General features: G+C 40.4%; 1 protein-coding gene across 1 annotated transcript in view; it reads right to left on the reverse strand.

Annotated features, from left to right (window-relative positions):
• The window catches only part of SNX4 (sorting nexin 4), a 31384-nt gene extending 9984 nt beyond the window's left edge, over positions 1-21400 (reverse strand). The window contains exons 1-8 of the mRNA XM_085228309.1: positions 20975-21400; positions 19882-19997; positions 12478-12616; positions 12252-12401; positions 11276-11323; positions 7472-7527; positions 2885-2957; positions 1354-1415 (exon numbers count right to left, since the gene is read on the reverse strand). Of these exons, the coding sequence (XP_085084435.1) occupies positions 1354-1415; positions 2885-2957; positions 7472-7527; positions 11276-11323; positions 12252-12401; positions 12478-12616; positions 19882-19997; positions 20975-21073 (743 nt within the window). The 5' untranslated portion in view covers positions 21074-21400. The remainder of the gene's footprint in view (positions 1-1353; positions 1416-2884; positions 2958-7471; positions 7528-11275; positions 11324-12251; positions 12402-12477; positions 12617-19881; positions 19998-20974) is intronic.
• Between the last annotated feature and the right edge of the window lie 1917 nt (positions 21401-23317).

The raw sequence follows: 23317 nt of genomic DNA on the forward strand, positions 1-23317 counted from the left end.
TGACACCTGAATGGAAATTGCCTTGCAGTTGGACTCTGCCAAACTGTTTTCTTCCTGTGAGCAGCAGCACTGACAGCGTAGCAGTGAGGCTACGAAAGGCATTTTCTTCAACAACTGTCCCTGCTGCCTACAGTTGTCCTGACAAACAAACATGCATGGCTTAAACTTTGTTTTGAGCCAAGAGGGTCTTGTTTAAACAGCTAAAATTAAATGATGGTCACTTAAAGAAAAGATAAGAAGGTTTCTCAAACAGAATTTTATCTACCTTGTGTTGCAAGTGTGGAAAGCTCAGTTTCTTTTTGGCAACTATCAGACAGATGCTTCTCATTTAAAAAAAAAACAATAAAAAAAACAAAAGGTGGGTTTGACATTCGCAAGCATTTTACCTCTACTGAAACGAGTTGGTGTATGCCGTTTCCTGTTTCCATTGTAGACTTCTGTTTAGTTCCACTCATTAAAAATAATAACAATAATAATTTCCTCATTACTGCAACTCCCTATTCACATTGGGGAGGCTATTTAGATCACATAGGAATCAGCTCCAGTAGAGATAGTAGGAGGCTTGTTCACAGCACCCATGTACACTGCAACTTTGTGCTCTCAGCTCCGTGAAACCTCATGAGGTTTATCAGCTATAAGAATTACGTCAACAACTATTTATACAAGAAAAAAGAAGGGGTCCACTTATATTTCGCATAACTTATGCCTAATGCATTTATTTTGTCCTTTTTCATAAACATTCCACTGTTCATGTTGACATTTGTTTGTCTTTGTGTTATTATAGAACTACACCTAATTTCACTTTAAAACCCCCAATGAGAAAGACATCTGCAATCCATTAACCCAGAGAATTAAATTTAGCACTTGAACACTGTGTAGAAGCAGGAGGTTTCCCTTAACCAGAAGTTTAGATTCTTTAATTCTCCAGTGAGATGGAGAACTCCAGCATGCAATTCACTCGTATAAATCAAAACGATTGGCAAATTCACTTAAAAAAAAAAAGTTACTAACATTGCGTAGAGTTTTCAACTATTGGTTTTCAACTATTAGAAGAATCTAGAGGTTTTTCAGAGAAAACTGCCTCAAAATAGGCAGTAAGTGACATTCTAAACAAACAGAATGCCAATGTCACAACAAAAGTCCCAAAGTTCTGGGAAACAAAACGAAAAGCTGAAGTTGTCCACGTCTGACTAAGAGCCGCAGATCCAGAGATCCAACACAAGCAAAACAACACTTTTCAAGTCAGACATTTCAATGTTTCAGATATGTTGTTCTGCTTTTGATAAACATAACTAAGTTCACTACTCTCTCTAGAATACCTGTGAGACATTTAAAAACTGGATGAACTCTTACCTGAATACTCTCCCATAGTTGCCATGAACTTTATAGACGCCGTACAGCCGGTCTGCTACCCTCTAAAACATTCAAGGTTAGTTTCGGTCATGAACATTAAAATGGAGCTGCTTTGTGAATACCCATGCACAAACTCTGAGCTGAAGTCCTATTGCTTTCACACAGGCAAACAAGTTTAGGCTCACGTCTAATCTAAGCCACTACTGAAGGAAAACTCAAAAGCAGAAAATCTTTGAAGACTGAAGTCACCGTCAAGGCTGTACTGAAAAGCAATATTCAAAGTATTTCTTCAGAAGTGCTCACATACAGGATGTGTCTACTGAGACTGCAAATTATCAGTTAATTCAGATTTTGAAATCCAGCTGTAAGGCACAGCCTCTTTCATCTGACTAATGCTAGGTTTACATGCATGCCTGCTTATTTAACATAAAGATGACAAGACAGCAATCCACCCTGACATCAAGATGGCAGGGAAAGTCTCACTAGAATTCAAACAAGTGACTTCATTTTTCCATCCAGCTCAGTGAAACAAAGGAAAGGAAACAAGCTATCCATTGCAGAACATATTGCCACAACTAGATAAATCCTTTCAGCTCTTTGGAGAGAGAGGACCTGCTGCAGCCAGCCTTTCAATGCTGGCAGCAATGCCTGAATATCAGGTATACACTCTGAAGTGTGACTTGTAACCCCAGTACTGCCCTTCTAATTGTGACATACCAATGAGTTCTATAAGAGTTAGTTACCGGTCTGTTAAAGCAGTGAAAAAGAAATCACCTTAGAGTTCTGATGCACACACAGCTCTGAGAAAAAGGCACTGTGAGTAGAACCCCAGTGATTAATCCTCTCAAGTACTTCAGCTCAAAAGATCAATCAATTACCAACCTATTCCACAGCACAGCTCCCATCAAAAATGAAATCCCTGTTAAGCACAGTAAAAAAGCAGTACCTTGCTGCTCATTATTGGAATTGTGATTTCCTATTTGTGCCTTTTTTTAATTATATTTTTCCACTGTCAGCCCATAGAGAATCTTGATGTGTGACATAATTATTCTTATCATTAAAAAGAACATTATTCTTTAGAGATTGAAGAATTAGCAAAAAAAAAAAAGTGTACTGGGAAGCATGTACAATTCATACTAAAAGCTCTGGAAAACAAAATATTGTATGTCTGACCAGAAAACTGAGCTTTGGGTTCCTTCCTAGCAAAGACATCCTGCAAGCTGAGAGAAAAAGACATTTTGTTCCTCTTTAAAACACCTTGTAGACAGGATCATCAGTGGGGAGAGCAGATTACAAACACGAATGTTATCCTTGATGTGTTGTATATAGGACTCTTTCTACAGCCCCTCCAAAACCTGTACAAAGGCAATGCTCTCCTCATCATCTCCTGCCCCCTGCTCTAGAGCTGGGCTCTCAGTCAGAACTGCTCTTATTGCAGAATACATACACCATTTCTCTCAACTAAACAAGAAATGTTGCCTTGTAAGTATATATTGTACTATTTGTCACGACACACATGGGAAATACTTACAGCTCTGACTCTCAGAAGGTGTGATATGACAGACTGCAGTTCATCACTATAGTGTTTTAGTTCAGTAAACCTCCTGGGAGCAGGAAACAGATAGTACATCATTAGTCATCAAGAAAGTAAGCTTTCAATAAATGCAAGATAGAGCCACAACGCTACACCAGCAAGACTGTATTGAAGCCTGGTTTGGTGTAGAAGGAAATTAGCTGAAGATTCCTAAAGAAGTGGTTGCAGAGTTCAGTTCCCCTAAAGCAAACAACCCCAACACTTGTCTGACTACTACTTGTGATATGCAAATGCTGACGGTTCAATCAGCATTCCATCAATTTTTTTTATGAGATAAGTAGTTAACTGAAATCGCTATTAATTTTTTTTATGGGATTTATAAAAGCAAGTGTTACTGAAGAGGAAAGCTTAAAATAACTGTAAAGCCAAAATCAGCTGAACCATACTGGTTAATAAAAACACATTCACATTTGTTACCTGACAAAAGAACTTCCCTTTCCAGCTGCTATCTAGCCAGTGTTGAGTACAGTGTTTCAGAAGCTCGGGGAAGCATTCACAATGCTTCCACCATTGTCACAATGCTTTCAAGGCTCAGCTGCGTGGAACTTTAATAGCTGTGCATAAAACCCTACTGAGAACTGGACCTGCTTGTGGCTATAAGCAAGTTAGCACAGCTTAACCAGTCAGGTAAGTCACTGAATGCTCACATGCACACTGCCAGCCTGCTACTGCTGAGAAGAATTTTATCATCCACCCCAATTAACCCTTGGTTTTAGTTTCAGTTGATACAACTTAGGTCATTGTAATTAGAAGAAGAGTCAATTATCACAGCTTCGCTAGGCACTGGTAACCAATTAAACCACAGCAGCAGACACTTCTGCATGCATAAACCCTCCCTGTTACACTCAAATCTAACTCATAACTTACTATGGAAACAGGCTGCACACAAGAACCTATTTCATTTAGGTTGAAAGCCAGAAATAACTTTACCTAGCTTACTAGGTACAGTGATCTGAAAGTAAGCAAATTAGTAACATGGAAGAATGCAACTAGAACTAAAGAATGGGAGACTGAAGTTAGCCTTCCAAGTTGATGATTAAACATTGAGGAAAAAAAACAAACAAAAAACCTTAATCCCCCCTCATGCATACAGCCAGGTTTTGTACATCAGGATAGTTTGTGGCTACGAGGCCTTACTGAAATGAGTCACATCACTTGCTTTGGGTGACCACGTACGAAATTCCAAGGTTTTTCATTTAACACTTCTTCCCCTGCCAGGAAGTCCTCACCTGAAAAACTCTCCTCTCTATACTCAGGAAGTAGAAGTTTTATTACCATTTCTAGTATTTCTGATCTCCAAGGAGCATCTTTTATAAGACTGTGACACATACAGGGTTAAAGTACATAAAAAGATTTAAAAGCCAGCAGAGAAACTGTATGGGAAAAATAAATAGTCATTGATCTGCACAGTGGGGTTTTGAGAGCAATCTTTTCAGTTTACACTTTAGAAAATATGCACCAGGGCAGCATGTCAGACAGCTGCAGACACAAACAGCAAAGATATTTGAAATAATTGAACTAAGAACAAAAGATTAAAAAGGATGCCTTCAGCTCAGGAAGACTCCCTTTCCCACTCCAGAAATTTATAATGAAAGGTGTTATTTACTCTGTTTTGTGGCAAGAAAGCTTTTAGAAATGCTGTACTCTCCCTGAAGGCAAGAATCAGGAACCCAGAACAACTTCCAGCATCCCAGACTCCAGCAGCAATGTATCATCTCCCATACCAATACCTCCCCCATGTTAAAAAAAAAGAAAAAGAAAATCACCTTTGAATCAAGCTGCCTTATTGTCTCTGAACAGCATAAACCAAAGTGAAACTGGATTTTGCACAATGTTTCCTATAGAGTGAGTCTTAAGAATGCCAACTCTTAGGAAAAAGTGTTTTTAAGAGATTGATGATGTTGTAGATCAAATGTTTATTTCTCAAGCACTTCTTAGTACTCATGTAAAAAAATAATTACAGTAACACCTAACTTCCAAACTGAGTTTGGAGAGGCATATACAGAGATATTTACTTCCCAGTGTATTGTAACAAAAGAAGCTGTGAACCAAGATGCGATTTTGGCACTCAGCTACTGAAACAAGTCTAGCTCTCTTCCCTTGGTTTTACTGGTTCTGCAACACTACCAACAGTTCATATATTTAAGAACTAAGCAACCAAACAGAGCTTCAGATACAAATGACGAACTGATCAGTCCACAACTCTGTAAGGGAAATTATCAAGTTTCTTTGCATAAAGATATTATGGTAATGGCACAAAAGAATATTTCATTTATGGTAGATGGCATTTCAATACGAGTTATTTACTTTGGGCATTTTACTCAGCTGTAGTTCTCCAAATCAGTAAGGACAGTACTACAAGGACAGTGCCATTTGCCTGCGTTGTGATAGAGAGCAGTTTTTGTGTTTTGGTGCTTTTCTGTTAGTTTTGGTTTTTAATTCTGCCTTCAGAAACAACATAGAGTTTTCTAAAGAAATCTTTCACCAAGAAGAAAGCTATTGTTTTGATTCAAAGTACTAAGGAAGAACAAAGTATAGAAGAGGACAGGTGTGAATTCAAAAGAGGTCTGTAGGAGACAGACTGCAAATTTACCCCTGACAATCAGAACACCTAAGTTTTATCACTATATAATTCCATCAGAAAAGATATTAACTGCTTCACACAGGAAGAGCTTTAACTCCCAGTCTGCCTTTGACCTCCAAGAGCAGCATCACCTCAGCTGTTTAAAGTTCCTCATGTTGCTTTAAGGTAAGGGTGCAGTTCCACGGCACCACAGCACAATCTGAACTGGTAGCCGCAGCAGTTTTTCATCTGGACCCTCACTGGTTCAGGCAGCTGGACATACACAGAACATCTACACTCCACACAGCAATGCCATCAGTTATAGCAAGGTGAACTTGCTGAACCCTCTTTACCACCCACTCAAACAAGCATCAAAGGTAACAAAGGGGTAAGGAGTCAGACTGCAGGCAGCTCAGGCATTACTGTGCTAGACAAAGCAAGGCACTGTGCCTCCTCAAGCCACACATGCAATACTCAGGGAGAGCCTTTTAATAAACAAATACAGGATACGCTCATTGGTTATTATACAACTTGTAAAATAGCTTGCCACTGTAACTAAGTGTTCAATTTGGAAGTTGCGTAGGTGGCAGAACACAATAGAAAGCAGGTGCTGTATCTCTTAAGCACTGTGAAGTCAGATATCCAGGGATTGTTTTTGTTACAATTCCTTCCTCCTATTTTCCTTGTATTAACTCTTTTCATGCTTTTTACCAACCCATATTTCAACAACAGCTTTGCTTTCTGAAACATTGCCTTGAAAGATATCAGTAAATGTCTCATCTCAGTATTAACCAGTCTTTCTCACCTACGGGCAGATTACTGGCAAAGTTTTCCCATTACATAAGAAGGGAAAGCAAACTCCTGCTGCTCACAAACAAAATAGATACAGGACTCAAATGTGGGAACAACTTCACCTATTATTGCCATGACCTCGTTCATAAATGTTCATATGCATTAAATACTCACTAAAATACTTGCTGCCACAGGAGGCAGCAAAAATAAATACCATCAGCAAATTCCAAAAAAGAGGGCCTGCACCAACTCAGAAATCTGCCAATGGATACCAAGAAGTTCAGAAAGGTATGTGCCCTCTAACACCCTTAATACAATGCCCATGGGTGCTGGGAAAGCATAAAGAGAACAGACAACAGAAAGCAGTCAGGCACATGCCCTGTCCCTAAAGAGCACATCCTATTGCGACTGCTGAACAGCAGATCAATCCATAAGGGCTCTGCAGGTGTGTCTAATACTTATAAATGGAAATCAGCAAAATCTCTTGCCCCTATTGCTGCATACTAACGTTTCCAACTATTACAGACTTGTAATGTTTCAGACTATTACAGCAGACACTCATATCTCCTCACACCACTGAGGGTTTGATTATCCTTCCACTATTTATCCTTATTCTTCTGACCAGTCTTTTGATCCATCAGATTGCTTTCAGTGCCTGTCACCAAGTATCCCAAATTGCAGCAGAGCTGAACTGACCTCAAGACCTCCACAAGCATCTGTGAAATCTGGCAGTTCGGAGACAGCTATGAACTACAGCACCAGCATGCATGCATCCAGAATTGTACACTAGCAGACTTTTGGAAAGATCTACTATCAATCTGTACTCTGTTCATGTTTGGAAAGATTTCATTGCAAGCAAAAATATTAAGAAGTTATTTCTCTGGTCTGGTGTTGTGTGTTCTTATTTTATTTTACTTTCCCATGCTTTTAATCTAGATAAAAGGAAGGACTCATTTTCCACAAAGCGATGGCATTTTCCTGCTTCTAGCAACAGGATGTATCAAATCTGTTCATACTGCCTCCTTATTGAGCTTCTGTTCAGAACTAAGGTGCAGAAAGATCATTTTTCTTTTCTGAATTTATTCTAAGGAGATAGAATAGTTTGTCATCTGAAGTTACAGTTGTAACTGAAAAGGGGAAAGGGAGGGAGGAAGGATGTGGAATCTTACTTGTCTGGGTTTTTCACTCTGAATGTTGCATTAAGAGCTTTTAATCTGGAATCTGCCTGAAAAAGGGGAAAAAAAGCTTTGTTAATTTAATGCAATTAAATTCCAGTGACAAAAACCTCAGCTTTCTGGCAGCACCATTAGAAAAAAAAACTCTTGCCTTCCTGGCATATTTAAATCTTCAAACACTGAACAAGTTGACACTAGCTGCCCTACGTGTCAGATCTTTTATTAAGAAGTAGAAAACCAAGATATTTGTGTGAACTTGGGTGCAAACAGTATCCACTAGCATTAAGCTGGTATAATCCTAAATCCCACAAAAATAGTTCCTTCTTAAAACGCTACACAAATCACGGAGTTAAGATACACAACCCTACATTCTTTTTAGATGAAGCAATTAGGTAACATAAGACCATATGGACAAACTATTTTATATTTTTCAAACCAAATAAAACCAGTGGTAGAGTGACCTCTGTACGCTCTTTATTGCTAGGAACAGATCCCCAGTGAAATCAAAGGCATACATGGTGTTCTCTTATTTTATGAGTTGCTTTAGAGAAAATATGTAATTTGTATATCAGAGTAGAGCTATTTTTAATGCAGTGTTCTTTTCCATAACATAGCATATATAATTCTCCACAGAGGAAAGTTCATACCTAATTAAAAAGGTAATTAGCTATCTTAATTTCTGTGTTGTTGCTTTATTAATGACTGTAGCAGCAGCAGAGAATTTCCCTAAGAAGGTGGGTGGATTGTTTTTTTTCTTCTTGCTTGTTTTATTTGTTTGGCTGTCTCATTGTTTTTAAGTTTAATTGAATTTTAAAAAACTGTGACAATGGGAATTCACTCTGAAATAAAAGGTACCAATGCAGATGAGACATCCCAGCCTCATCCAGAGGTCCCAGATCACAACTTTTCAGGCATTCCACGTGCAGCTTACACAAGGTTCATTTATACTGCATGAAAATCACAGGATAAGTAAAAGGGCTGAAGTTTACTTCTGATCACAACATCCTTCTTTCTACTGAAAGACCAGTAAGAAATATATCTTGTGAGGCTATTTCCTATAAAAGCACTTCTAACTGGTGCCACAACCAGCTAGCAGCAAGTTACTTCAGCAGTACTTGTTACTGTTAGTAAATGACACAGCAATATTCTGTGCACTGGTTTTACCAAAGCAGATTTTAAAGAGCTGTTTTGAACTGTACAGAGAATGGAACATGGCATTCTCCCAGACCAAAAAGGGAAGTCCTTCCTTTACGGCCCTTCACAGTAAGGCCCACTGAAGAGACATGCCCTGCTCAAGATGGTTCTGCCTCCCACTGCACATGGCCTGAGCAGAAAATATCTGCATTTAAACATTAGTGCAAGCCCCTTTCACCAGGAATCACCTCCATATTTGGAAGACACTTAGGAAAGCAACCAAGTTTAGGAAAAAACAACTAGAGTGAGAGTTACTGATGGAAAACTTCTGCATCACCATGGTTCTGTATCAGAACAGCAGCTTGCTAGCTTTAGCTGTCTGTCTTTCCACAAGCAACACAGTCATCCACAAACTGAAATGTAAATGAACAAAACCTGTAAGAGTGATTGACACTGGAATAAAACAAGTTCATTGTCATTGCCAGCCAGTACTCCTCTACTAACACACTGCAAAGGGAAGGCAGTCATGGCACTGAGAAGAACAAATAATATTGAACGTTGCAGCTCCCAGCCCAGCCTTGTATTTATTTAGAGGACACCAAGGGCTTGCATGGCCTTGCATTTTTACTGATCTGTCTCCACAGGTCATTATACGTCTCAGTCAGGTTTCAGGTAGTTCAGATTCACCCGTGTGTCCTTCTCACATGTCCTTTTGCAGTTCAAAAGCCACTTAAGTTACTCTGCCATTAATTAAAGCCATCCCCTGTAGGTAGCCATTGCACAAACATTGTGTTTATGTTCAAATGGCAAGCACCAAAGCCATCTGGGCTCGTTGGGACAGCATATACACTGGGTTTACTCTTGAAAACAATCATCTCCCTACATTACAGTTACGTGGCAAGTTACTGCCTTTTGCTACAGCCATGAAATGCTCTGAAGGAAGAGTGCAGTAAGTATAAAAGCACTGTCAGGAAGGAGCCAAAACTTTGCCAGCACACAACATTCTAGGTTGGATTATTTCCTTCTTGCCATTAACAGCATAGTAACTCCCACACACCACTCATGAGCATTTGCACCACACTGCTATATAGTTAGAAAAACATCTGTCCAGTCTTAAACTTGACTTAAGATCAATACTTACAAGCATTTTGGAGGTAATTCTCCACCAAATGAAGTACGATCAAAGAGGTTTCAGACAGTGTATTCCTACTGCAATGCTATAAGCATGTAAGTAAACTAAAGAGTGGGGGGAAATAATAGTTGCCACTGCTTTCTCATTCCTAAAGGATCTAAGTAACAAATCCCCTGAAGAACAAAATTAAGTGTTGGGGGTCAGGAAGGGGGAAAATACATGATTAAATGACACAGTTGGCAGAATAAACAAAGCCTCCAACGTCAACATTCAACTATAAAATGCTCAACTACACTGCATTAATGCCTAATTTCAAGTCAAGTTGGCCTGGTTCAAACCCTTTGGGACAAAATGCACATCCTGCTTTAATGCATCAGCAGCAGAGACAGCAGAAGTGCCAGAACCAGTGGTCTGATTCTAGTCCTGCACACACAGTGAGCCATTTTTACACATATCTGTCCTCTAAATAACCAACAACGAGAGCTTTATTTACACTTTAATGTTGAATAAAGAAAAGAAGCTTTTCCCCAGAATTCTGCAAAAAAGTTACTTTTCTTTAAGGAAAGAAGAATTGTAAAGGAAAAACTACATACAAAATCCAAACCAGCAGGAAAATGAGACTCAGCTCATCTTTCATTAGATTTACAATGTGTTTTCAAGCATGCAAGTATTCTCAGTACTCTGCAGCAAGTTTTCTTTTCCTTTCTCCCAGAGTGTGCACTCCTGAACAAATAAGTCAGTACAAACTTTTGGAAGTTGTTTGAAAAGGTTGAACTTGTAGCTGAAATAAAGGTCTATGGGCTAGGAAAATAGAGTTGCTGCATTATGAACACCAGTGAAACACAAGCCCTACCACGAAAAGAGAAAGTTATTCTCACAAAGTACCAGTAACAAAGTTCCTTGGATACTGAGGTTAAGAGCACCAGTAATTTTCTTCAGCTCTAACTATTCAGAAAAATAGAGCTGTGATTTCATGATTTGATCCCATCACAGTGAACAAAAGCTCAGTATTTGTCCCCACATGGTAACTTTTCCAAGCTGAGCTTAGCAATCTGTTAGATTCTCACAGATTCACACCCTGGGCAGCATCAACTCACTGATATCAATGTGGGTAGCACTATTGTAAGACGTGTTTCTGTTAAACAGAAAAGATGCACCAAATTCACCTGTCTTAGTCCTTTTTAGCACAAAGTCCTACAATTCAGACTCCTCTGCTTGCATCAACGTACAAAAGCACTACAATGATCTCAAGTTCATTAGCTGTAAAGCTTGTAAGGATGACAGCTCCCACTACTAGCAAAATTACAAGGCTGAGCACTGATCATCAGTAAGTTTTAAACTTCCTACAGAACCTGACAACTGAAGACTTACCCATTACATGCTATGAGCATGACTTTTTTCTTGTAGTTACAAGTAAGCATTAAGAAATGCCTTTAACTCATTTTTACATCAAAGTCTTTCATAGCTAGTCGAAAATGTGCATGCTGAAGTGTGCATAGCCCAGTCACAAGATAGACATTTATAATAATTACCTTTAACTGAAATCCAGTCTCATTCACCATTTCTTTCCATCCACCTTCCTAAAAATACAGAAAAAGAAGGTACTGTTACAATGAATTAAGAGTGCCACTGTTTTCTCAAGTCTCTGTACCATAACTATATCAGAGCTGAAAGAAGGGTTCTCAGTAAGCTCGAGTCCTGCCTCAGCCACCCTCTCCACCTAACTTCAAGAACATGAGTTAATAACATACTGTTATGTTCTGCTTACACGCTAAGCTCTGCCCCAAAATCTTAAGGCAGAGCACATACCAAGAACATACAGGCAATGACTGATGTCATCTGTTCACCATATATACACAGTCCTCTTGTTCACATGTAATGGTTGTTCCATCACCAATTCCATATTGCTACCCATTCTGGTTAATTTGCACATTAAGCTGTGCTAGTGCAGACGTACCTACTCAGGCTGCTATTTGGGAATCTCTGATCAAAACACAAAACAAAGACACTCCTAAATTTGAAAACTGCAGAATGCAGTGTTTTGGCTAACAACCAGATTACAACTGTTGGGATTACACAGGAGTGGATCACAGTTCAAACTGAAAGCTAAAGAAACTTCCAAAAAGCAAATTGGAAGCTAGCACTCTGCTGGCAGCCATACAATATACTATTTCAGGTTTAGTTCTAGGAAAGCTTTCCCAACCAACACACATTAACTTGTCAGTATGATGCTCTAAAAGGGTGGGAATTCTCTCTTAGGAGCCTCCTAACTAGACTGGAATAAAGTCATAAGGTGCATTAGAAAGCCAACTGTACAACTGCAACAGGTCGTGAAGATGCTTTTAGACATACAAGCCTTTTCTACCTCAAATGTATTCATGTTGTCTATCCTTCCCCTAAGCAGTGAAGAAGCTCAAGATCAATGGAAGGAAAGAGAAAGAAAGGATATTATCTTAAAGAAATAATCACTAGAAATACATATTTAGGAAGCACATCATTTTACTATACCTGTGTCAAAAATGAATAAAAGATTTTGTCTTGGCAAAGCACAGGATGCGAAGCCACACGTAACAAGAAGTTTTCCAAGCCAATTCTTCTTCTTTCCACAAAGTCTGGATCCATATTATCTGCTGATAGTTTATGCCAAACAAAGTCAGCCTATTTAAAAAGAAGAGTGTTAATGGCAAACAAATAAGAAACAATATGAAGCAAGCTGCAGTCACAGCTTCCTTACCCTTTTTTCTGGCAAAGGTGGAACAACAATATGTGGGAAAGTAACTAACAAATAATTCCTCAGTAATTCAAATTCACTGTAACGCCGCCACAGGGAGTCCACTGGGGAGCACTGTCCCTCATTCTGGGACTCAACAGCTCTGAAAAATAAAACAGTACGAACATTAGTAAGCTACCATCAGTTCAGTTGTAGTGATGATCCTAAGAATAGTTGCTCAATAAAGATTAAGATTAGATTGCGGACAAGTTTAGCACTAGTTTCATGTCTACACACTTCATTTAGAAGAAAATAATTCTGCTATCTGCCTGATAGCACTCAACTTCTGCACGTGCCAGGAACATGGGAGAAGTCAGTGAATTTTCATCGCACCACAAGCAAACAGGTAGGTCACAGTCTAGTTATGTAAGTGGCTTCGTTCACATCACTATAGAATTAGATATATTTGTCTTGGAACAGTTGCTAGGCTTCAAGCCAACACCACTTCATGAGCAGCTGAAGGAAACAAAGTATTACTAGAAAGAATTCACTATTCATTGGAAGTATCTTCACTTATAAAGACAAAAGTTGCATTAGCGCAATAGCCAGAAAAAAGTATAATTTAGAAATTAAAAAAAAAGTTGTGTTTTTTTTTTTTTCCTGTTTTGAGAAATGTAACAAATTTCAAGTCACGTCCAATCTTTTGTTTGGAATAGTATCTTTCCATAAATAAAGACTAAGGGTGTATAGTCTAATAAACTAGGTCAGGATAAGGTGAGCAGGTACAAAAATTGATGTATCTGAACATTTTGTTGAACATTTACAGCCAACAACATCTAGCAAGGGATTAAAGGATTGTATGTTACTATAAAAGGAGAAATGGAATCTTATAGGATTGAAAAGTAACATAAAAACATTTTTAAAAGTGTTCATACAAGACATTTAAAGCAACACAAATTCTTTGCAATATCATAAAATAAGCATCAGGACGATAACACTTCTTGGCAGTTAGCATACGCCAGAATAAACAGAGAGACTTCAGACACAGCTCTTAACAGAAACCAGCGATGTCTATGTCTACCTTAGCTCTTACATTAAGTGACTACTTAACATACAAGCCCTGGCAGAAACCTACATGGAACAATATTAACTCTGCTATGAGATTATCACAGATTATATGAAGCTGGAAGGGACTCTGCAAGTCTGTAGTCCAATTCTTGCTAAAACGAGGTTGCTTGGAGTCATTTCCAGTTGGGTTCGAGCATCTCCAAGTGCAGCAACTCTGCAGCCACACTGGCAGCCCATTGCCATGCTTGAAGGCCCTTAAAGAAGTTTTTTCTTAGGTTTAAATAGAATTTCCTGCATTTGAATTCATGGCCACAGCTTCTCATTCACCTTATGCAGTTCTTGAACTCATAAGAACTTCATGGAGTAATATTTTAAGTGTATCTGAAGGGTACACATACTATTTGATACTTAACTGTGTTTATCCCAGGTAATTGAAGCTGTAGGAAGAAGATAGACGAGGAGAAAGAATAAGAACAAGGATGCATTCATTTAAAAAACAAAAAAAAAAAAAAAACCAATTCAACACAAGCTGCTGCAGATGAATACTGTTTGAGACTGACTTCAAAAAACAGCCAACATGCTGCTGACAGCCACCAGGTCACACTGCAAACATCCTACAGTACATCTGCAGGAAGAACTTCCTTATTACAGAGTATTTTGACCTTAAGTTGTAACTGCAAGCACAGTGCTTTGGAGAGCCTAGGCTTAGCACTGGGCTGACAGGCTGTGCAGCACTCCTCCCTGCTGGAAAGCTGCACAGGTTAAGTATTTCCAAAACTCTCTGGCTTACTGTGAAGTGGGTATTTAGCAACTGTACTGTCACTGAGCTGGAAGCAGATCTAACAGAAAGGGAATTAAGCTACTGTGCCTCAGATTAGTTGCTTGGCTGCAAGCTGAAGGCACAAACCTGACATTCCTAGAGAAGAAACTACCAGTAGGATCTGGTAAATAATTTGACCATTCAAGACAAATAAAAGTACTTAAGAATCAGGGATCCTTCTCACCTCCCACTTCTGCAGCTATCACTCAGTTGTTCTGGCCTGCAACATAGGTTTCAAGAGTGCTACTTCTGCATGGATTATCTCTGATGCTTAAGCAAGGCTGCCCCCCATCAATACAGCAAAGGATTATGTGGATGCTAAGAACACACTGCACAAACTAATATGAAGAAAATAAAACTGCATGCCAGGACAACAGGGTTCATTCTCACTGGCAGACAGAGGCGCTGCTCTCGTCAGCCTAAAAAACCCAAAAAACTCCCAAGTCAATGCAAGTCTAATCTAACATTCGTCTCTTTCTCACTTAGCTTGTGAGTCCCTACAGCATCAAGGAGGTCAGCTCGGAGAAGAATGAAATGGAAATTACTTTTCTTGAAAGTATCTGGTACAGACACTCCTACATCATTCTCAAATACACTTTTTCAGAAATATAATTTCTAAAGACATTAAAAAGAACTATCCAGATTTTTATTAGTGCAATTAATTTGCAATTGGTTTCAATATAGCCCTCTCATTTCAAATACAAGTGCAGCATAAATAAGAAGTGTAAAGTTCAGTAACTTGTTTTCCATAACTGACCCGTCTTTACTCATCCAACTCTGCCTCACCATTATTCCTCCTCAATCATTTTTGCCAAACCAGCCTCACAACCTTAAAGCTGCATTTTCCTTAACACTTCCCATTCCAGCACTTGAGTCATATTATCGCTAATTTTAACGTAAGTGTGGAAAGAAACCTAAAACAGTGCTCTGCTACAAATAAGAGAAAACAAACGGAAATCAAGAAGAATCTATTCACAAATTTGAAAGCAACTTCACAGATAAAGGTGCATTTGATAAAAAGCACATGCTCTACATCTATAGCGTGGATTACACGTTAGAAGAGAACACATCTACGTTGCAGGTTCCCATCCTGCAAATACATCAGTAGGACCATCATGTATTTAATAGTGCAGCAGCCCGTTTATCATTTGCAGTGGCTCAGGTCAATACACCATCAGTAAGTTGGCACTGTAAGAGAACGTAGCCTTCTGACAAGACAATGTTCCAGCGCAAATTCTGTCTTTAATGCCTTGTGACTGTTTTGCATAGATAATTATGAACTAGAAGCCACAAGGACAGGCCATTTTGAGCCTCAACTGTGCTTTCAGAGTACCTGCTATATCAGCTTCGTACTTGCCAGAATTAACAAGACAACATCAGCCAGACCCTGGAACCCTGCTCCAGAAAGGAAGGGGAAATCCACAAAGGTACTCGTTACACTTAACGCCTTCATTACCATCTCATTTTTTAGACCACGTTGTGAACTCTACCATTAAGTGCAAGTACTGCACACCAGTTTCAATTAAGATTATAATCACTTGTTGACATTCTGTCAAACTTCTCAATTTGTTTTGGTTTTAAAAACATAATGTAATACTCGTACGGTCTGCAGGCAGGAAAACCATATGTTTCCTCTCGAAGTATAATTTTAACAATGCATGTTATTCATTGAATGAGCCTGCAGAGAAAAAGATAAAATTGAAACCTCCAGCTTTTACACTCATAACTGATGTTATCATAAGCAATTACAAGACTACATTACTCCAGAAGCCACATTCATTTGCCTTAATTCAAAGTGCCGATGTGAAAACTTCAGTCCACCTAATTAACCTCTTCCCATTTAAAACTAATTATCTGAATGAGCCATTAAACAATTCTAGTGTAGTAAGAAGAGGAATGGCTGCAAAATATTAGAGAAGGGAACATATTGGTGTATTTCCTTATGAAGCTAATCACCTCACCAACTGCAGAGGCAGCACATTTGCTTTCAGCCCCCAGTCTCCCCATGTCCCAGGAGCAGCACCTGCACGCTCCTGCAGCAGAAAAGGTTCACCCTCTACATACAGGAACATCAGTTAAGAAAGTTGGGAAGCTTTGTCCATCAGCTATCTAGAAACAGTCTATACATACTTAAGCCTCTCATTAAACAGAAAAATGATTGCTACAGATCAGCTCCATACTCTGTAGGTTGCCTCAAGTTACCAGTCGAGCTGTAAGACAGAGAGGCAGTTCTGTTGTCAGAGGGCATCATCTCACTGTGAAAATCATCAGCTAAACAGCACACTGTATTTAACTAAAATACACATCTACTAGGCAGGTTAATGATTCATTATATCAACTGAGTAAAAATCAGCTGGATGGTAAGTTTTCAGCTCTCCCATCTTTCTCCATCTAATGACTCTTCCCTCCTTAAAGCTCACACTGAATTGAGATTCTCTCCTGCTTTTCCTGACATACTCTTTGAAGGTATAAGCAACTCTCCATGACTGACAAGGACTGAAAAAGATCTGTATTTTTGCCACTATATCAGGAGCTGTTATGCCCCTTTGGGCCATTTGTTCTATGCTCCCCCCAGGAAACACATGCTGGGCTCCCAGCCTCACCCAACACAGAACAGGAGATTTTGAGAAAGGAACTCAAAGAAAGCGCCACAGAGGATAAATCCTTGAAGTCCTATAGTGCAGCACTGATAGCACTGAACCCTGATCTAGCTGGCTACAGATTTCCAAGTCCATTCTTCCCACAGAGCAGTTTTGTGTAGTCAGTACTGCGCTGCAAGAAGTTGTGCTCCTTTTTCCTTTAAAAAAAAAAGAAAAAGAAAGAGTTACACTCATTACTGGGACCATGAGGACGAGGTTAGAGATCCAAACGCCAGCAGGGACGGAAGCAGAGTTAGCTTAATGGAAGTGCTCTGGTACTACAGTAGAGATTGTTTACTTTAAAGGATAACAGGAAAGAAAGGCATCCCCATACGGACTATAATTAAAATGAACTGCAGTTCAACACAGAGCATTTAGAGGTGCTCTGTATCCTAGTTAAATCTCAAAAAAAAGAAGAAAAAAAAAAAGTAAAAGACCAGGAGTCAAATTCTGAGTTTTATACCATCTCTGTTCTTGTGGTTACAAGAAGAAACTGGTATGAGACACAGATGCCTGAATTTCCAATAGGCAAGCAATTGTGAATATATGAGGTTCTGGATACTTGCCTCTTCCCTTATAGGAAGCAACTGACATGCTGAGCACCCACATTGCAAGGGAGAGTATTTAGTTACAAATTCTTATCATTAAGTTGTGTATTCTCCTTAATGCCATCTTGCACAGAGGAAGAAGTGTTCAGCTGTTCTCCCAGAGAGAGCATAAGAACTGAGTTATTTTTAAGTAACAGTGCAGTTTAACAGAAGCTGTGAAAGAAACTGACTTCAAGACTAATTGAACGGAAATAGCTCACCAAAAAAATCCACCAAGCTAATGCAGAAAGGTGTAAACCAACACTGAAGGAGATGCTTTCAGGAAGCATGACCCTTGGAATTGGCTGAGGTTCTGCGGTCTGCAGCAGGGAAGTTTGTTTTGTCTCATTAGGAAAAAGAAAAAAAAAAAAGAAAATCTATACTGAGGTGTAATGACATCAAAAAAAAGAAAGCAAATGAAAGTGTGAGAATGCCAATAAATCTTCTCATTTTGAAAAGAAAAATAAAGCAACATCATTACGTACATTCTGTAAAAAGTTTTATCAGAGCTAGTGAAACTAACGTGTTAAAAGTTTAGGTACTCAGCTCCTGTTCTATAATAAATGTATGGTGGCTATAATTGCATCCACCTTGTGCCTCTTATTCAGCAAGCTGCACACAGCTCTTCAATTCAAACTGAAATTAAATCCTAGATAGCAGTACCAGCGGAACCCCAGTTCACATAAATGTAATGCAACTATTATTAAGTGGTCTTCCTTTTATATTACTATAAACTGAGTTTTATTCCTTGGCTACAAAATATCCTATTACCCACAGACAAATTGCTGTGAAGCCCACCTACAGCTACAGGCTCAGCAGGAAGCACAGTTAATAGCCAGCAATTATATTTATGCAAGAAATTTTGCCTTCTCAGCAAAAGGAATAGAGAACCTATTTTATTAGACATGTGACAAACCCACATTTTCAATAGTTATGCGACAAACATGTAATTGGTCTCAGTATTTGCTGACCACAGAATGAAATAAATCTTAACGAAAGAAGGCAATCTGAGCAGCAAAACACTTTTGCCACTAAGAAAGAACCAATGGGAAAGACTGGTGGGGGTGAGCTTAATGTAGGGATGATCGAGAAAGGAGTTGTTTCTCCTTTCATTGAGAAACAACTGAAGGAAAAACAGAATTACTTGTGTGAGAAGATATGATTTTCAATATCAATACACTGTGGAAGTATTTTTAAAACATCTCAGCAGTTCTCAAAGAGCTGTGATATTTGAAAAACAAACCTTGCTTCTAATTTAGATTTTATTCATAAAGAAAAATATAGTAAATACACCTCTGGAGATCTGCTTCACAGTCTGACTGGCGTGTCACTTCACCAGTTAAACAAACGAAGCAGACTTTTAACCAGCAACTGGAGGACTCGTGTTAGTGCTGCATTTTGTACAGGCTGAAGAGTTCAAAACTGTAACTGCTTTGTTTCAGAGGGTTTTATCAGTACAGCTCATCGCTCCTGAGGCAAGACTCAAGGGTTAGAACTGTTAACGTGGAGAAGCTAGAGACAAACTCCTAATAAAATCTGATTTTGAAATCCTTGCTTCAGCTGAGTAACATGACCCCACATAACAGGAATCATCTGTGACTGGGAAGGAGCCCTAAGTAAGGCATTTTAAAGCTTTGTTTGCTACTCAGTACTTAAAATTGAGAGCTGCACTTGTGATACCAACTATGTTAAACATACCCACATTACTAGTCTTACCAATAGGAGAAGATGAAAAGCAGTGAGTTCTGCAGTGAAAGTTCAAGCTAACACAAAGGAAGGAAACAGTTAATTAACCCTTACCCTAGAACACTTACCAGGAGTTCTGCTCAATCCGACCGCACTTCAAACACGAGTGGAGCCATAAATTTTGACCACATGACCTAAGTCAAGAGACTCCTTTATTTCCTTGTGATCCCAGACAAGTCCAACCATTACTTCAGACCACAAAGCACAACCTCTCTCACAGGCAAGCTGCACATACAACACTATATATATTCATACAAATTTATCCAGGCCATACACTTGTTGACACCATGTTAAAGCAGTATCTTTCAAGCACACATTTTTCCATCTATCTTCAAATGAAGAATTACAGTGCACAATTAGGCAAGACCGGCATTAATACTGAACTGGAAATCAGATGCCAAGTTTTTACAGGAAAAGATCCTCCATAGTATGTTGTTATCACTTAACAAATCATAAACCAACTAAATCCTCTCAGCGACTGTTCCTGAATATTTTCGTGGGGGAGGGAGGGGAAGCCTATTTGGAATGGCACATCTGAGCCTACTGAGAGCGAATTTTCATCACCCACCTTGTCTCAATGAGGTAAGCAGTATATGTTTCTTGCATGTTCATGGCATTTCTCCCAGTCCGTTTCTCTGCTTCTGAAACGGTGATTTCCATTTTCTTTGCTAAGCAGTCTTCCATCTTTTCAGAGGAGGGAAATAAAGATTCATGTAACATTTGCCACACAAAGCAAAGGCTGCCGACCCTACCTCCCCTTTGATCATTACCACCATAGGATAAATCTTTTAGCAGCATTTCATTCTATATCCATTTGCAAATCTGGCACATAACATAGAAAGAGAGAACCTGCCTTCAGGGAGAAAATAAAAGTCAACAAGTAGATAGCTTCAGAGACCAGAAGTTATCAAAAGCCAGGACGAGAACAAACATTTCCCCTGCACATAACAGCTTAACTCCAGAAAAAGAAAAAAGAAAAAACAACAAAAAAGAAAAAACAAAAAAAACTAACAGTATCAACAGTGCCACATACTTCCTAACAAATTAGTTCCCTACTACCAGCACATCCCTCCTCCAAACACCTGGGGCACAGCACTGCTCCCCTCTTACAGGAAGAAGAGCACACAGTAAGGTTTCAGTGTTTTGCTTTTAACTCTCTGGAAGAAGGATCTGCTCCCACAGTTAGGCAGAAACCAGTAGGACCACATAAACCCCCTGGAAAGGCTGAGCTTCGGGGACCTCCCACTGAATCCAGCAGGGAAAGAGATTTATTTGAGAAACTCCGAGCGTGTGTGCATGAAGGGAGGGGGGCAACCCGATAAGTAAGAATATTAATTACAGTTATCAGTATCCGGCACTACGGCCGCGGGCAGACAGCGCGCAGCCCTCGAACACCAGCCGGGGAGGAGGGGACTCTGCGTTCCCGGAGCGGACAGCCCCAGGCCGGCAGAGCAGAGCCGCTCCCGGCTGCAGCCCCTCCCGCAGCTCAGGGTTCCCGGACGCCCCTCGGCCGAGTCCCGCACCCCTCCCCGCTGCAGCGGCGCCGCGTCCGGGCGGCGCAGCTCACGAAAGCCCGGTGCTCGGCCCCGCGGATAGGCCGCGCCCAGGCCAGCGGCCCAGAATCGGTGGGACGGGCCGCCCCGCCAACCCCCGCACCTCACCGTGGCTGCCGGCTGCTCCGGGAGCTGGAGGTCTCCGGCGGGCACGGCGCCGTCCTCTTCCGGGCGGCTCTCGCTCGCTTCGGCCTCGGCGCTCTCCATGGCGATAAGGGGCTCGGCTCCGCGCTGCGCGCAGGCGCTGAGGCCGCTCCGGCAGGCACGGCGGGCCCGGCCGCAAGGCACGGGGCGTGGGGCGCCTTGCAGCCCGGCCTGCTCCGGGCGCGGCGGTCCGTCCGGAAGGTGCTGGCTTCCTGCCCTCCACTGTTCGCTAAAGGCACCTCCGGAGCGTCCGGCCGGCCGGGCACCGCGTCCCAGAGGGGTTTCTGATGCACCCCCCTTGTTTCCGTGCTCTTCCGTTGCCGGACAGCTGCCTCTTTGCTTTACGGAGTCTCCTTCACTGGCTACTAACTTTCCCACAAGATGCTTGTTAACATTTGGCAGCTCACTGTTTTCTTTTTAAAGCTCACCAGCCTGTTATTTCTCTACTCTTGCTCCTTTATGTGACTCCGTTGTGCTGTGCTCACTCTCACCTCTGTCCCGTGTTCTACCGCATAGTGGGAGATTGTTGGTACCCTTCTCCCTCCCCGTTGAAGCCTCATCACTCAAGAGATAACTGAATGGTTACAGTCCCCCAGTTCATCTCTTGGGAAGCTTCTGCTGTTATTTAGTAAAAGTTTCAGCTACCTCCTTTCTTCTCATTTAGCAGGAGCAAACACTTTCTCTGCCTTTCTATCCTTTTGGAGGGATGTTCAGCAGCTCTGGCGCTAAGATCCTCCCAACCATCAGCGTGAAAATGTTCCTGGTGCAAATATATCCATGTTGTGTTGTGTGCAGTGGACCCACACCTCTGTTATTGCAGCCCTTGGGTTTACTGCCTCACAAAGACACACCGTCTTTATCCAGCTACCGAACCGAACAAAGATGTTTCTCCAGTTGTGCCTTTCTCAAACTTAGCTTAAAACCAGCTTAGGTTTCATTGCTTTTCTTTCTTCTGCTTTGAGTAGGAAATACTTTTTTAGTAATAACTAGAGCTGAATTTGCATACATTTTTCATCCCCAAATTAATCTTTCTCTTTCAACAACAATTAAAATAAATCACAAACCCTTTGAAGACCCCACAAATGAATATTTGGCGTCTGGTTTCTATTCTGTTGTCTTCAATGTTTATTCAACGTTTTCCTCAGATTGTTTGAACTGATACCTCAGTCCCTCCTTTCCCACCCCTCCACCACTGGGGCTGGATGGAGTTTCCCAAGCTTTTTCACCAAAGAACAAAAGTTTTTTACAAATATGTGAACTATGATCTGTCCTTTCGATTGATTGATTTAGGATTTGTTTTCTAAACCCAAAGTCCAGTTTAGATGTAAGAGCGATTGTACATTGTAAGACAGAGTCTGTTTTCCATTAGGGTATGGTCTTTTTATGTTTATTCAAGATATACATTAAGATACATACCTTGTATCAATTACACTCACATTTGCAGGATGTGCATACTGAAATTTTTCAGATCCCTATCAGCGATGTAATGGAAATATTTATGTGAAGCTCATACAGGACATCATCCTTCGTGTTAAATATTTTTATTATGGAAACAATGTTATCAATAAAGTACAGTAATATTTTGCAGTTGTAACATCCAGTCATTTCAAAAACTATTTTCAGCTTTGAATTTTCTTTATTATTCCTAAGAAGTAGAGTCATGGCATAGTACAGATGTGGAGATAAATGAATACAGTGTATGTTGGAGAGAGATAATGACAGAAGAGTCCAAACCGAGATGACAAACATGGGCAGCCCTCACAGACAATACAGCTTGGGAGCATTAGAGGGAAGTATGAGGAACCCTTTTGATGAACTATTGTGCAACGAGAAGCTTTGATAAGCACCAAAGGCACCACAGCCACACAGAGTGCTCCTCCTGAGCCACATTTCCCTCCAGCACAGCCTGCAAAGCAGGCTGTCTTCTCTTACAGGTAAACCAAGGCAGTGTGAAAGGTCTCTTCATCCAGGTGATTGACACACCTGCAAATATGACTCAGCAGTCAAGAACATCTGTCTCCAGATCTAACCAGCAGATCACACAACTTTTTCTATGAACTAATCAGAAGGCTGGTGGTAGTCAGATTTTGTAACAGTGTTCAAGCTGGAAATAAATATTTTCACTGCAGTAGCATGGCAGGGCACTCAAACCTTTTCTTTGGGCAAAGTATTAGTGTTTTCCCCTAGCCTGACACAGCTATGTGTGCTGTCAGGCTCTCTTTGGACCCCCTCCTCTCAGAAGGTGAGTATGACTTCCTGCAGGTTACTCTAAGCATGACACTGTCCCATGAGGCAACACATCCTTTG

This window comes from Meleagris gallopavo, chromosome 7 (genome assembly GCF_905368555.1).
Source record: "Meleagris gallopavo chromosome 7, MGAL_WU_HG_1.1, whole genome shotgun sequence".
NCBI lineage: Eukaryota > Metazoa > Chordata > Aves > Galliformes > Phasianidae > Meleagris > Meleagris gallopavo.